The sequence below is a fragment of the Nerophis ophidion genome, linkage group LG07, assembly GCF_033978795.1.
Source record: "Nerophis ophidion isolate RoL-2023_Sa linkage group LG07, RoL_Noph_v1.0, whole genome shotgun sequence".
NCBI lineage: Eukaryota > Metazoa > Chordata > Actinopteri > Syngnathiformes > Syngnathidae > Nerophis > Nerophis ophidion.
Window position 1 is genome coordinate 70,109,200 of NC_084617.1, and position 17,437 is coordinate 70,126,636.

At 41.4% G+C, this 17,437-nt stretch overlaps 1 protein-coding gene across 2 annotated transcripts in view; it reads left to right on the forward strand.

Moving 5' to 3' along the window:
• Positions 1 to 2,063: 2,063 nt before the first annotated feature.
• Positions 2,064 to 17,437, forward strand: part of pptc7a (protein phosphatase targeting COQ7 a) — a 29,298-nt gene continuing 13,924 nt past the window's right edge. The window contains exons 1-2 of one of the 2 annotated variants that reach the window (XM_061907011.1): positions 2,064 to 2,539; positions 11,174 to 11,353. In XM_061907011.1, coding sequence (XP_061762995.1) covers positions 2,338 to 2,539; positions 11,174 to 11,353 — 382 coding nt within the window. In that variant the 5' untranslated portion in view covers positions 2,064 to 2,337. The remainder of the gene's footprint in view (positions 2,540 to 11,173; positions 11,354 to 17,437) is intronic. The other variant, XM_061907010.1, reaches the window with a different exon arrangement.

A 17,437-nucleotide genomic window follows, 5' to 3' on the forward strand; every position in this document is an offset into this window, starting at 1 on the left:
CAATATCGCGAAATGATCAAGTATGACACATAGAATGGACCCGCTATCCCCATTTTTTTGTGCTTCACTCTAACTTTCCTTATCCACGAATGTTTCATCCTCGCTCAAATTAATGGGGAAATTGTCGCTTTCTCGGTCCGAATAGCTCTTGCTGCTGGAGGCTCACATTATAAACAATGTTCAGATGTGAGGAGCTCCACAACTCGTGACGTAACGCGCACATCGTCTGCTACTTCCGGTACAGGCAAGGCTTTTTTACTGGCGACCAAAAGTTGCAAACTTTATCGTCGATGTTCTCTACTAAATCCTTTCAGCAAAAATATGGCAATATCGCAAAATACACATAGAATGGACCTGCTATCCCCGTTTAAATAAGAAAATCTCATTTCAGTAGGCCTTTGAATGTAACTTAGATTTTGGGTTTCACTATATGAAAGCGCTTCATAAATATAATTTATATATAATACACCAATTATTAACGCATTGTATTGGAAAACAACGAGCTGGAAGGCGTAAATCAGGGGAGCCCATTACGTCGATCGCGAGCTACCAGTCGACCGCGGGGGGTGTGTCAGTCGATCTCCAGCCAGGCTTTTAAAAAAAATAGACCTAAAAACTAGTGATCATCAATCTTCACCAAGACGTCACTTAAATGACATTCACGGTACCGGAGGGTCTTGTGAGATGACGCTGGCTGCTGCAAGATCATTATTATTAAAATATGACAGAGAGGAAGGCGAGAAACACTTTTTATTTCAACAGACTCTCGCGCCGTACCTTCCGTCAAAACTCTAAAGGCCGACTGCGCATTTCCTATCTTCGCAATAAAAGCCCTGCTTCATGCTGCCTGCCCTAACTAAATACAGAGTCTCGGAAAACTGGCGTGCACAAGCGATCCCTCAGAAAGCTGGCGTGCACATCACTTGTGCACGCCAGCTTTCTGAGACTCTTATTTTGTTAGCGCAGCCAGCATGAAGCAGGGCTTTTATTGTGAAGATAGGAAATGTGCAGTCGGCCTTTAGAGTTTTGCCGGAAGGGACGGCGTGAAAGTCTGTTGGAATAAAAAGTGTTTCTCGCCTTCCTCTCTGTCATTTTTTCATAATAATGAACTGGCAGCAGCCAGCGTCATCTCACAAGACCCTCGGGTGCCGTGAATGTCAATCAAGCGAGCTACGGAATTTGCCGCCAATGTTTTTCTTGTAAAGTGTATGGAAACTGGATGAATTTGATGCCAAAAACCAACCACTTTCATGTGGTATTGTACAGAAAGGACAACTTTTTTTCTCCTCCATTTGAAAATGTGGCCTTCACGGTGGCAGAGGGGTTAGTGCGTCTGCCTCACAATACGAAGGTCCTGCAGTCCTGGGTTCAAATCCAGGCTCGGGATCTTTCTGTGTGGAGTTTGCATGTTCTCCCCGTGAATGCGTGGGTTCCCTCCGGGTACTCCGGCTTCCTCCCACTTCCAAAGACATGCACCTGGGGATAGGTTGATTGGCAACACTCAATTGGCCCTAGTGTGTGAATGTGAGCGTGAATATTGTTCGTCTATCTGTGTTGGCCCTGCGATGAGGTGGCGACTTGTCCAGGGTGTACCCCGCCTTCCGCCCGATTGTAGCTGAGATAGGCGCCAGCGCCCCCCGCGACCCCAAAAGGGAATAAGCGGTAGAAAATGGATGGATGGATGGCATTTGAAAATGTGGGCGTTATCATTACTGTCTGATTCCAATCAATGCAAGTCATCAGAATCAGGTAATACACCAACTTATATTCTTGTCTTCGTGAAAGAAAGACATCTATATGTGTTACACATGCTTGTATTATCATTAAACACATTTAACTTGTTTACAAAAATGTCTCTTTCATAAATAAATATAAATGATGTATATAAATGAGGTAGATCCCCTCGAGTTGGTCAATTGAAAAGTAGCTCGCCTGCAGAAAAAGTGTGGGCACCCCTGGCGTAAATAATGGCCCAAAGCAGCACTTTGCGCACCATCTCCTTATATGGAGTGGAAGGTTGCGTAAGGACGATGACGTCAGAGAAGTCACAAGACCCCGCCTGCTGATCCGCGCTCGAGCAGCAGTACGTCAGACGTCTCAAAGGCGCCGCTAGCATGGCCGCGGCAACCGAGAGCCAGCAATTCGCAGCCTTCCGTGGGGGACGGAATCACCTTTTCCTGTCATTTTTTTTATGAGTAAGACTTTTTCTTTGAATACTATTGGTAGGAAAACACCTTCCGCTATCAGCGAGTCGACACAAGGCGGCGACGTCGACGCTAAGCTAGCGCGGCGGCTGCTAGCTCGGTCGCCCTCCTTGGAGGAAGCGGCTTGGAGGTTATGTTGTCCGTGTTGTCTTACGGGAGACTGCTGGCCAGGGCTGTCATCGGCGGACTCTCTCAGACGGACAGCCGCGACTACAGCCTGGTGACGGCGAGCTGCGGCTTCGGCAAGGACTTCCGTAAAGGCATCCTGAAGAAAGGAATGTGCTATGGAGACGACGCCTGTTTCATCGCCAGGCACAAATCTGCCGATGTCTTAGGTAAATATAGCTGCTTTGTTCCGAACATCACTCATAATGTTCGCCTTTTGGTACAAACCCCGTTTCCATATGATTTGGGAAATTGTGTTAGAGGTAAATAAACACAGAATACAATGATGTGCAAATCCTTTTCAACCCATATGCACTACAAAGACAAGATATTTGATGTTCAAACTCCTTAACTTTATTTGTTGCAAATAATAATAGACGTAGAATTTCATGGCTGCAACACGTGCCAAAGTAGTTGGGAAAGGGCATGTTCACCACCTTTTCTTTTAACAACACTCAATAAACGTTTGGGAACTGAGGAAACTAATTGTTGAAGCTTTGAAAGTGGAATTATTTCCCGTTCTTGTTTTATGTAGAGCAGGGGTGCCCATTACGTCGATCGCGATCGACTGGTCGATCTCGGAGGGTGTGTCAGTCGATCTCAAGCCAGGCATTAAAAAAATATACATAAAAATGAGCAATCATCAATCATACCAAGACTTCACTTTCGTCAGTTGTTTGACGTTCTCGGCACCCAAGGATCTTGTGAGATGACGCTGGCTGCTGCGAGCTCGTATTTAAGAAAAAAAATCACTAACAGGGCGGACGCAGAGAAACACATTTTATTTCTAGAGACTCCGTACCTACTGTCAAAACTCTAAAGACCGACCGCACAGTTCCTGTCTTCACCATAAAAGACCTGTTTCATCCTGCCTGTGCTAACAAAATAGGAGTCTCAGAAAGCTAGCGTGCACAAGCTAGAAAGCTACGGAGTTTGATGCCAATGTATTTCTCCCCCGCCCTCAGCGACCGCTTTCTCACTTGCTTGCCCACCCGCACTCTAACTGACGTCACTCACCTGCTGCCAGACATTAAAGGGCCACGCACATATGCTACTCTCATAACAAAGTGTTTAAAAACGAGTATGCAAGTTGGACAAATGAGATGCCAAATCCAACCACTTTCATGTGGTATTGGACAGAAAGGAGGACTTTTTTCCCCTCCATTTGAAAATGCGGACGTTATCAGCACCACTGTCTAATTCCAATCAATGCAAGTCATCAGAATCAGGTAATACACCAACTTATATTCTTGTCTTCATGAAAGAAAGGAATCTATGTGTGTTAAACATGCTTGTACTATCATTAAACACCATTAACTTGTTAACAAAAATGTCTCTCTCATAAATAAATAAATATAAATTATAAATAGGAATGAGGTAGATCTCCTCAACTTGGTCAATTGAAAAGTAGCTCGCCTGCAGAAAAAGTGTGAGCGCCCCTGCTGTAGAGCTTCAGTCGTTCAACAGTCCGGGGTCTCCGCTGTCGTGTTTTAGGCTTCATAATGTACCACACATTTTCGATGGGAGACAGGTCTGAACTGCGGGCGGGCCAGGAAAGTACCCGCACTCTTTTTTTACGAAGCCACGCTGTTGTAACACGTGCTGAATGTGGCTTGGCATTGTCTTGCTGAAATAAGCAGGGACGTCCATGAAAAAGACTGCAGCATATGTTGTTCCAAAACCTGTATGTACCTTTCAGCATTAATGGTGCCTTCACAGATGTGTAAGTTACCCATGCCTTGGGCACTAATGCACCCCCATACCATCACAGATGCTGGCTTTTCAACTTTGCGTCGATAACAGTCTGGATGGTTCGCTTCCCCTTTGGTCCGGGTGACACAATGTTGAATATTTCCAAAAACAATTTGTAATGTGGAGTCCTCAGACCACAGAACAGTTTTCCACTTTGCGTCAGTCCATCTTAGATGATCTCGGGCCCAGAGAAGCCGGCGGCGTTTCTGGATGTTGTTGATAAATGGCTTTCGCTATGCATAGTAGAGTTTTAACTTGCACTTACAGTACATATGTAACTTCAAACTTTATTTAGTGACATTGTTTTTTGAAGTGTTCCTGAGCCCATGTGCTGATATCCTTTAGAGGTTGATGTCGGTTTTTGATAAAGTGCCGTCTGAGGGATCGAAGGTCACGGTCATTCAATGTTGGTTTCCGGCCATGCCGCTTACGTGGAGTGATTTCTCCAGATTCTCTGAACCTTTTGATGATATTATGGAGCGTAGATGTTGAAATCCCTAAATTTCTTGCAATTGCACTTTGAGAAACGTTGTTCTTAAACTGTTTGACTATTTGCTCACGCAGTTGTGGACAAAGGGGTGTACCTCGCCCCATCCTTTCTTGTGAAAGACTGAGCATTTTTTAGGAAGCTGCTTTTTTACCCAATCATGGCACCCACCTGTTCCCAATTAGCCTGCACACCTGTGGGATGTTCCAAATAAGTGTTTGATGAGCATTCCTCAACTTTATCAGTATTTATTGCCACCTTTCCCAACTTCTTTGTCATTTGTTGCTGGCATCAAATTCTAAAGTTAATGATTATTTGCACACAAAAAAAGGTTTATTAGTTTGAAAATCAAATATGTTGTCTTTGTAGCATATTCAACTGAATGTGGGTTGAAAATGATTTGCAAATCATTGTATTCTGTTTATATTTACATCCAACACAATTTCCCAACTCATATGGAAACAGGGTTTGTATGTAAGAAGGTGCGCTTACTTTGTGAGAAGGAGACACAAGAAAGAGTGAGAAGAGCCTGTAGTGTAATGCCAGCAGCTAAAAGCAACTGTGTGAGAACGTATACTCCAATATCATAATATAATAATTTTCTATATCGCACAGACACAAACCTGCGATATATTGCGTATATCGATATATCGCCCAGCCCTAATTTGTGTATTTGTTTCACAATCCCAAGAAAACACTTCTAAGAGCACAAGGCTTAAATATCAATCAATCAATCAATCACTCAATCAATGTTTATTTATCCATCCATCCATCCATTTCCTACCGCTTATTCCCTTCAGGGTTCGGGGGGCCCAACACAGATAGACAGACAACATTCACACTCACATTCACACACTAGGGCCAATTTAGTGTTGCCAATCAACCTATCCCCAGGTGAATGTCTTTGGAGGTGGGAGGGGCCTATGCCCAGGTGCATGTCTTTGGAGGTGGGAGGAAGCCGGAGTACCCGGAGGGAACCCAAACAGTCACGGGGAGAACATGCAAACTCCACACAGAAAGATCCCGAGCCCGGGATTGAACCCAGGACTACTCAGGACCTTCGTATTGTGAGGCAGACGCACTAACCCCTCTTCCACTGAGCTGTTTATTTATATAGCCCTAAATCACAAGTTTCTCAAAGGGCTGCACAAGCCACAACGACATCCTCGTTCGGCAAGGGAAAAACTCACAACCCAGTGGGATGTCAATGAGAATGACTATGAGAAACCTTGGAGAGGACCGCAGATGTAGAAATGCAACAGTAAATGTTACCTCCATTGTTTTAAAACTATGTTCTCAGTCAGTTCTAATACTGAGCTACCTGATGTATCCTGTTTAGTAGTACGTAGAATAGAATGCCTTTTATTGTCACTATACTCGGGTACAATGAGATTAAAAGCAACTCCAGTATCAGTGCGACAGTGGTTAAATATGCAAAACATAGGAAGGAAAGAAAATAAATGGTGCAAAAGGAGGTAAGGTGCACAGTCCAGTTCTGAATTGTAAATATCAAATATTATACAATATAAGCCCTCTAGATCACTAAGATCTTCTGAGACCAATCTGTTAGCGGTACCCAGAGTAAACTCAAATCAAGGGAGAGCATCATTCAGTCACTACTCAACCAATAGCTGGAATAAACTTCCTAAAGATGTCAGACTTCCCCCAACTCTGACTACGTTTAAAACCAGACTGAAAACTTTTATGCTCTCCTTAGCTTTCAGCTAAATCTTTTAACTTTTAGCGTCCGCACTGTTTTTATTTTTTTTGTCTGCATTTTAATTTTGCTTTTATTTTCTTTCATTTCACTTTGTCGTCTGTGAAGCACTTTGAGTCTGCCTTGTGTATGAAAAGTGCTATACAAAAAAGGTGCCTTGCCTATAAAGTAGGGATGCACCGAAATGAAAATTTGTGGCCGAAGCCGAATAAAATTTAAACGCTTGGCCGAAGGCCGAATACCGAATAATGAATGCAGTTTTTCACAATTTTTTTAATATTGCATAAATAGCCTAGAATAAATATTTAGACATGTTTTTCAAATAAAGTATTTTTTTATTGAATATTGACATTTTTTTAATATTCCAGTAGCCTTTGCTTTTCAAAAAAAGCACAAAGTTTTTCATTTATATTAGACCTTCAAACAAAACATGCATTCCAAAAAAAAATAAAGTGCATTAAAGTGGATAAACCCACAACAAATGAATTATTGTCCTTTTGGCATAAGTCTGCTTAGCCACAGTAGATATGCTAATAATGTAAACAGAAGACTCAAGTAAATCTAAATTAAGTGTGTGCTTATAACCTCATACACTTATACAGGTAGCCTACACAACAGGCTAATAATGTGAACAGAGGCCCCACTAAATCTCAATAAGTGTGTGCTTGTAACCTCATACACTTATACAGGTACACAACATATCCCAACGTCACCGCACGTTGGTTGATTGCGTCATTGCGTCAAAAAATTGCGTCACACGCCACTATTCGGCCTTGTTCTTAACTCATTCCACCGAAGGCCGAATGTGGCTTTTTTTGCCATATTCGGCCGAATATATTCGGTTACCGATTAATCGGTGCATCCCTACTATATACAGAAGCATTCAGACTGTGGGTGGAGAGTAAAAATTACACACAGAGAGGTGCTAAACTATAAAATCAGTGGCTATGAGAGTTCATGCCAACATTGCTAGTTGATACCCGAGTGCGAGTTCTCCACTGAAAAACAAGGAATCAATCAATCATCTGTGATCACCTAATAACCTCTCCACGCAGGAGAGGTGGCCAGAGAAGAAACGAGATGGCAGATCAACTGGTCTAAAAGGGGGGTTTATTTAATCAATCAATCAATCAATGTTTACTTATATAGCCCTAAATCACTAGTGTCTCAAAGGGCTGCACAAACCACTACGACATCCTCGGGCAAGGCAAAACTCACACCCAGTGGGACGTCGGTGACAATGATGACTATGAGAACATGATACTGTGATACTGATGATACTGATGACTATGAGAACATATGAGAACATGATACTGTGAAAGATCAATCCATAATGGATCCAACACAGTCGCGAGAGTCCAGTCCAAAGCGGATCCAACACAGCAGCGAGAGTCCCGTTCACAGCGGAGCCAGCAGGAAACCATCCCAAGCGGAGGCTGATCAGCAGCGCAGAGATGTCCCCAGCCGATACACAGGCGAGCAGTACATGGCCACCGGATCGGACCGGACTCCCTCCACAAAGGAGAGTGGGACATAGAAGAAAAAGAAAAGAAACGGCAGATCAACTGGTCTAAAAAGGGAGTCTATTTAAAGGCTAGAGTATACAAATGATATACAAATTTACAGTATACAAATTTAAAGCCTAGTGTATACAAATGAGTTTTAAGATGGGACTTAAATGCTTCTACTGAGGTAGCATCTGTAACTGTTACCGGGAGGGCATTCCAGAGTACTGGAGCCCGAACACAAAACGTTCTATAGCCCGCAGACTTTTTTTGGGGCTCTGGGAATCACTAATAAGCCGGAGTTTTTTTTAACGCAGATTCTTTGCCGGGACATATGGTACAATACAATCAGCAAGAAAAGATGGAGCCGGACCCTTTAGTATTTTATACCTAAGTAGTAAAACCTTAAAGTCGCAACTTAAGTGCACAGGAAAAGAGTGCAGGTGAGCCAGTATAGATGTGATATGATCAAACTTTAAGTAAGGAACACTTACTTAATTCCCCCAATAGAGTACATGTTGTATTTGGAGGTTTGCCGTGTTATAAAGCAGGCCGGCAAGTTTCTGGCAAACTGCAGAGAAGACCATGTATGGTCAGAGGACAAGACTAACTCCACTGCATCTCGCCTTTCTGGAGATATTCTTTAAACGTACTGGCAATTACAGGTAATTCAATGGAAATGGGTTGAACTCTCAGCATCGGTCGTCCGCCAGACCACCCGCCGAGTTCATTGTAAAATTCAGGAGAGACATTTGTTCAGCTAATTTTTAAAACAAGAGTGCTCCTGATGTATGGAAGTACCTAGAGGGGTGGAGACACATTGCCGGATCCTTTTATTGACATTATAACCTCCTAAAGCATGGGTGTAAAACTCTGGCCCGCCGTGTAATTTGATTTGGCCCTTGAGGCAATATCAATTTAACATTAGAGCTGGCCCGCCGGTGCCGCTGTAACACGGCATTCACCGCTAATACTCATACTTGCCAACCCTCCTAATTTTCCCGGTAGACTCCCGAAGTTCAGTAGGTAGGTCTTTATTGTCATTGCAACAAGTACAACTAAACTTTGTTTTCAGCTCAAACCTGTTCAAGATTAGACAGAGTACAGGGTTACAGAACAAGAACGCTGATAGGTCGCCATAAGTGCCCCTCCTGAAAATCTCCCGGGGCAACCATTCTCCCTAATTTCTACCGATTTCCACCTGGGCAACTATATTGGGGGCGTGCATTTAAGTCACTGCCTTTAGCGTTCTCTACAACCTGTCGTCACATCCGCTTTTCCTCCATACTAACAGCGTGTCACATAATATTTGTGGCTTTTACACACACACACACAAGTGAATACAAGGCATACTTGGTCAACAGCCATACAGGTCACACTGAGGGTGGCCGTATAAACAACTTTAGCACTGTTACAAATATGCGCCACACTGTGAACCCACACCAAACAAGAATGACAAGCACATTTCAGGTGAACATCCGCACCGTAACACAACAGAACAAATACCCAGCCGGGAAACTTCCAGCAAACTGACCAAAATAACGTTTTATTTCTGCATTTTCTCTTGCTACTTCAAGGCTTGAATGTTTGGTTCATTCATTATTGTTATTTTATTTTCAAATGTATTATTAGCCTGTGGAAAAAATTTGATATTTACCTCAGAAGATTGCAAATAGAAAAAAAGACATAACATTTATCTTTAAATTTTATTTGATATGTCATTGATATTTTTTATTATTATTATTATTATTTGAAACTGGATTTTGCATGTCACTAAAGTTATATAAGCCTTGCTTGTTCAATATTTAATGCAAAACTTGTTTGGGTCCCTATTAAATGGTTAATTTGTTCAACCTTGGTCCGCGGCTTTGTTCCGTTTAAAATGTTGGCCCACTCTGTATTTGTGTTTGACACCCCTCTCCTAAAGGCTAGTGTCCATTGCATGATACGGCTATTTTTTCAGAGTGGTTTACCTGCGACAAAAGAATAGACCAAAAAACAAATCAACATAGTGGTAAAGGAAGATCAGAATCAGAAATACTTTATTAATTCCCGTGGGGGAAATTAAGATTTTCAGCACAATCCCATACAAGAGCAGACAAACATTACAGGGGGACAGAACAGGATCGCTGACGGGTCTGCCAACTTTTGGCACCCCTTACAAAAAAGGTTAGAAACGGGTAAACAATAGGAAGACGTGGGGGTTAGGGGGGAATTGAGTCTAAACCTGGGCCCAAGGAGAAATAAACCTCATAGCCATAGGGAAACATCAAAGAACACAAAGGACCTTGAAGACATTAAAAGGGCAATGCTGATGCAACCAGCCACTTCTCCACGTCAGGCCCCACCCGGTCCTTAGCTTCCTGGAAATGTGGCCCTCAGTACAATTCAGTTGAATAGGCGTGCACCAGAGAAATGTAATATCTACGTGTAATAGTAAGGCAGGACTACTACATAAGTGCTAGTTTTCATTGTGATGCAACATGGTGCCATGATCCATCCTAAACATAAACATGTGTTTTTATTAGCCTTGTGGTTGCTTTAACCTAGCGCTTCTCAATTATTTTTGCCATGCCTCCCCATGCCAAATAATGCCCCTTATAAATTGAAATATGATTGAGAACCTGATATTTGTTTATCCATACAAACCACTCTTTCAGTTGCTAGCACTACTACTACTACTACTACTTGGTCATATTTCCTCATCGAGCCTGTTGAATAATTGGAGCAGTACTGCCACCAAGCTGGGGGCTCATGTATCGTTCAAGAATTTAGAAGGATGCTAACTAATACTGGAAGTGCCTTGCCTCTCAGGCACCCCCTGATACCTCACAAGCCCCAATATTTGAGAAGAATTGCTTTAACCATGCCCCATAACTTCACTTAAAAAAAAAAAAATAATAATGCACCCACCCTAACCTACGGCTTGCAGATCCTTAGGGTCCTTTGTTCAAGAATCCTTGGTCTGTAGGAATACTGCATCAAAAGTACTTTTTCAATCTTTCTAGACTGGCTTAAAATGTGATTATTGTCACAAATGACCACTCATCTAATCCAATGATAAGTAAAATTTTTAGCAGCAAGCTGCCAGTACTACACATGGATTTTCAACATTTATTGAACATAGTCTTGTGTTTTGCTGACCCTCACAAATGAAAAAACATTTTATGTCATATTACACTCTCATGAAGCCATGAATTGATTAACGTGGACCCCGACTTAAACAAGTTGAAAAACTTATTCGGGTGTTACCATTTAGTGGTCAATTGTACGGAATATGTACTGTACTGTGCAATCTACTAATAAAAGTATCAATCAATCAATCGACTCTGTATGATTGCAGGTGTGGCCGATGGAGTCGGAGGTTGGCGAGACTATGGCGTGGACCCGTCACAGTTTTCAGGGACACTGATGAAGACATGCGAGCGCCTGGTGAAGGAGGGACGCTTTGTTCCCAGCAACCCCGTGGGAGTCCTTACAAGCAGCTATTATGAGTTGCTGCAGAACAAAGTGCCATTGCTGGGTGAGTCCAGTCACACAATCCACTTCCTTTGGTCAAAGCATTTAAGACTGTTGTTTTTTAAAAGAGGAAAACACATCTACTTAGTGCCTGGATCCAAATACCAGTGTGTGCAAACTGTACCGTTTTGTGTGCTATTAGTAGACGTGTTGCTACTAAGACTGCGTGTACGATTGAAAAGTGGTGCAGACTGCCTACTATGAAACTGAAACACTCGATCATGTACTTCACATTCATGTTAGCATGCTCCGCCTTTGGCATTTGCATTCAAACATGCATCAGACATGTGCCACTTTTTATGAGCATTTTAAAAGCAGCGTCTACAGTGGAAATTACTGTATTTTTCGGAGTAAAAGTCGCTCCGGAGTATAAGTCGCACCTGCCGAAAATGCATTGTAAAGAAGGGGAAAAACACATAAAAGTCGCACTTTTTGGGGAAATTTATTTGATAAAACCCAACACCCAAGAATAGACATTTGAAAGGCAATTTAAAATAAATAAATAGTGAACAACAGGCTGAATAAGTGTACGTTATATGAGGCATAAATAACCAACTGAGAAGGTGCCTCCTATGTTAACATATTATGGTAAGAGTCATTCAAATAACTATAACATATAGAACATGCTATGCGTTTACCAAACAATCTGTCACTCCTAATTGCTAAATCCCATGAAATCTTATACGTCTAGTCTCTTACGTGAATGAGCTAAATAATATTATTTGGTAATTTACAGTAATGTGTTAATAATTTCACACATAAGTCACTCCTGAGTATATGTCACACCCCCGGCCAAACTATGAAAAGAACTGTGACTTATAGTTCGGTTCAAATTTTTTCTGCACGCTGAAGCTGCACTCATGGTAGAGGTTGGCACTAACTGCGAGTGTGTTCTCCAGATACATAGATATGCACTAGAGATGTCCAATACTATAGGCCGATAAATGCTTTAAAATGTAATATCGGAGAATGTCGGTATCGGTCTCAAAAAGTAAATATATGACTTTTTAAAACGCCGCTGTACGGAGTGGTACCCGGACGTAGGGAGAAGTACAGAGCGCCAATAGACCTTAAAGGCACTGCCTTTGCGCCCTATCACATAATATCTACGGCTTTTCACCCACACAAGTAAATGCCAGTAAAAACCACTTTAACACTGTTACAAATATGCGCCACATTGTGAACCCACACCAAACAAGAATGACAAACACATTTCGGGAGAACATCTGCACCGTAACACAACAGAACAAATACCCAGAATCCCTTGCGGCACTAACTCTTCCAGGACGCTACAATATACACCCCCCGCTACCACACACACACACACACACACACACACACACACACACACACACACACACACACACACACACACACACACACACACACACACACACACACACCAACCGCCCACCTCAACCTCCTCTTGTCTGAAATTCCAAGCTGCTGTTTTGATAATGCACTTTGTGACTTCAATAATAAATATGTTAGCGCCATGTTGGCATTTTTTTCCATAACTTCAGTTGATTTATTTTGGAAAACCCTGTTACATTGTTTAATGCATCCAGCGGGGCATCACAACAAAATTAGGCATAATAATGTGTTAATTCCACGACTGTTGATATCGGAATCGGTAATTAAGAGTTGGACAATATTGGATATTGGCAAAAAAGCCATTATCGGACATCTCGAATATGCACAATTATTATTGCAATAAGTTTTTTTTCACATAGGACATATGGTATTGATATATCTCATGAATAAAAAAACAAGCAACAGACACTAAAACACATTTGTTTTAATCAGCCCTTTAATTCTCCATCAGCTCTAGAATTATAAAATGATATTGCTGAACAGACAATATGTGTAATATTTGTATTTTAAACAGTCCATATATGTTGAGAAGCATACATAGGACAGAGCTGCAGCACAGTCGCCTTCTGTCTCTCAGCTGTGTGTGTAACTATCAGTTTTCACCTACTTTTCAGACGTGCTAAAATAAGACACAAAATAGCGCTCACAGTTTAGTTTTAGTCCTAATAAATGACACTGCGTGTGCTAAATAGTTGTATTTTGCATCTCCTCCTTCCAGTGTTCTGATTATCAGTTTATATCCTACATATTCATGAATACAGACACCCTAAATAAATTGTGCTCCTTATTCTGCTCACTTAAGAGACACAATCCTCTGCGTGTTTTAATACACGCAAACCTTTAATAGATGACTTGGACTTAGACTTCCTTTTTATTGTCATTCAAATTTGATTTTTGCAATACAGATAAGAATGAAATTTTGTTGCATTAGCTCATGGTAGTGCAGGATAAACAAATCAATAAAGTGAAAGTTCCAATGATTGTCACACACACTAGGTGTGGCGAAATTATTCCCTGCATTTGACCCATCACCCTTGATCACCCCCTGGGAGGTGAGGGGAGCAGTGGGCAGCAGCGGCGCCGCGCCCGGGAATCATTTATGGTGATTTAACCCCCAGTTCTAACCCTTAATGCTGAGTGCCAAGCAGGGAGGTAATGGGTCAATAAGGTGCAGATATAAATAAATGGATTACTGTAAAGATAAATATATTGCACTTTTGCATATGCATCCACGTTTATGGATGTATGTATATTGTCTTTATATTCCAGCGAGTTAATCCATTTTTGGAGGGGAATTGAGGGGATTATTATGATGCGTTCAAGAGTCTTACAGCCTGAGGGAAGAAACTGTTACAGAATCTGGAGTTTCTGCTACTGAGGCTGCAGAACATATTTCTAGAGTCAAACAGTGAAAACAGTCCTTGGTGGGGTGGGAGGAGTCTCTGCAGTTTTTCTGAGCCCTGGTCAGGCAGCGGCTTCTTGCGATCTCCTGGATAGGAGGAAGAAGAGTCCTGATTATCTTGATGAGGCCTGAAGTCCATAGAAAAATCCCCGTTATGTCGTGTCTGTTATCTTTGCCTCGTAAAATGTAAATATAATACCGTATTTTTCGGATTATAAATCACGTTTTTTTTTTCATAGTCTGTGCAACATATACTGCGGAGTGACTTATGTGTGAAATAATTAACACATTACCGTAAAATATCAATTAATATTATTTATCTCATTCGCGGAAGAGACGAAGAAAATGTCAGCAATCGTCACACACACGCCAACCAATAAGAATTTGGCGGGGGAGGGTCATGGCAGAAGTGCATTGTGGGTCATGGGATGCTAACTGCTATATGCTACTGCCGTAGCTATTAGAATAGATCAGTGGTTCTCAACCTTTTTTCAGTGATGTACCCCCTGTGAACCTTTTTTTAATTCAAGTACCCCCTAATCAGAGCAAAACATTTTTGGTTGAAAAAAAAAGATAAGCACTATGTCATCAGTTTCTGATTTATGAAATTGTATAACCGTGCAAAATATTGCTCATTTGTAGTGGTCTTTCTTGAACTATTTGGAAAAAAAGATATTAAAATGACTAAAAACTTGTGGAAAAATAAACAAGTGGTTCAATTATAAATAAAGATTTTTACACATAGAAGTAATCATCAACTTAAAGAGCCTCCTTTGGGGATTGTAATAGAGATCCATCTGGAATCATGAACTTAATTCTAAACATTTCTTCACAAAAAAAGAAATGTTAAACTTCAATATTTATGGATCATGTCCACAAAAAAATCTAGCTGTCAAAACTGAATATTTTGTTGTTTTTGTTTTTTTCACAGTTTATGAACCAACATTCATATTTTCGTGAAGTATTATTCAATAAATATATTTATAAAGGATTTTTGAATTGCTGCTATTTTTAGAATATTTAAAAAAAATCTCATGTACCCCTTGGCATACCTTCAAGTACCCCCAGGGGTACGCGTACCCCCCTTTGAGAACCACTGGAATAGATCATTTCAACGTTGGCGGTAACTTATAAAAACTGAGAAGGGCTGAACAAAAATGGCACCGAAAAGGAAATCATGTACTGCAGATTACAAGCTGGACGTAGTGAAATATGCAGCAGAAAACGACAAGAGGAAGCGGCGCATATCTTTGGAGTTGGCAGAGTTGTTTAGAAGCGACATCGAGGAAGAAGATTTCATGGGATTTAGCGATTAGGAGTGACAGATTGTTTGGTAAACGTATATCATGTTCTATATGTTATAGTTATTTGAATGACTCTTACCGTAATATGTTATGTTAACATAGCAGGCACCTTCTCAGTTGGTTATTTATGCCTCATATAACGTACACTTATTCAGCCTGTTGTTCACTATTCTTTATTTACTTTAAATTGCCTTTCAAATGTCTATTCTGGGTGTTGGGTTTTATCAAATAAATTTCCCCAAAAATGCGACTTATACTCCAGTACGACGTATGTATGTTTTTTTCCTTCCTTATTGTGCATTTTCGCCCGGTGCGACGTATACTCTATAATCCGAAAAATACGGTACCTTCAGGTCCATCATTAAGTCCAGGCATTATTGTGTTGGACAATACAAATCCTTTTATGCTCTGGGAGGTCAGGTTGGGCTTGGCAGTTGACCTTTCGATAAAGTAGATCCCAGTCGTCCTAATCACTGGCTAATCACAGAGCAGCTTGGCCCAGATGTCTGACGGTGCTCTATTCAAAGCCATATGATACTTTTCATCAATCAATATCTACATGTGAGTGCTTTTTTATGAGGAGGGGGCCGACACCAGGACCTCCTGCCCTGCTTGTGTGGAAGCGAGATAGGCGCTCTCATGTTTGTCTCCAAAAGTGTCCAATAAGAACAGGAAAAGTCAATGGATTTGTTGTTAGTTGCTTTTTTTTTTTTTTTGAGAAATATGTTTTGAAAGGGGCCTGAATTCCGATGTGTGCTTGAACATAGTAACAAAGTGTGCTGTACACTTGTGGTTGTACAAAACCACAGAGGAAAGTGAGTCACAGGCAGGGCTTTTTGAAGGTTTGTTCCACTTTACACATGTTATGGTGGATGAGTCAGTCAGCAGTTGGGTGTGGCTGCACAAGTCTTTAGACTGCACCAGCAGCTCATGTTTCTCATAAATTGTGGGATTTCAAATTCTATAAACCGAATATATTTCTGTCCTAGAAGGACGGGTAAGGACTTAATAACTTGTAGGTTTTATATCCTTGTTATGTCCTTGTTCATAAACCATAACTCTTGTCATAATATTAGTGATAAGCACAAGGATCTGTGTGCTCTAATTTTATTGCTCAGATAAGTTTGAAGGTCTTGTATGGATTTTGGCTTCAATAGTGGACCTCGCCTAGTTGTGGTTAACCTCGGATATTTGGGGACTTCTTTTTTCTGGTTTACATAGTCAATCAATTGTTCTTTTATGGCAACTTAAGTATACAAATGAATGAAGGGACTGTGTCAAAAGTCAATTTACCCAAGATTTTCTAGCAGGAAGAGGCTTCAACAAATGTGTATTTCTATGATGTAAAAATAAATACTTGTATACTGAATTGTTTCATTTTGTCAGTTAAACCATATCCATTTATGTTTCCAATCCACAAAGTAAGAATTAACTTTCCACTCCAAATGAATGTGGCAAGTTCTGTATGTAGGTGGTGACTTGTCCAGGGTGTACGCAGCCTTCCGCCCAATTGTAGCTGAGATAGGCACCAGCGCTTCCCACGACCCCATAGGGAATAAGCGGTAGAAAAATGGATGGATGGAAGTTCTGTATGTTGAAGATATGATGACATCATAGGGGAAACTCCTCTGCACTCTGCTTACAAAACTGGAAATACACAAAACATGGGAAAGAGATGTCCCATGTGGAGGGGGTCCGGTCCGATCCGGTGGCCATGTACTGCTTGCCTGTGTATCGGCTGGGAACATCTCTGCGCTGCTGATCCGGCTCCGCTTGGATCAATCAATCAATCAATCAATCAATGTTTACTTATATAGCCCTAAATCACTAGTGTCTCAAAGGGCTGCACAAACCACTACGACATCCTCGGTAGGCCCACATAAGGGCAAGGAAAACTCACACCCAGTGGGACGTCGGTGACAATGATGACTATGAGAACCTTGGAGAGGAGGAAAGCAATGGATGTCGAGCGGGTCTAACATGGTACTGTGAAAGTTCAATCCATAAT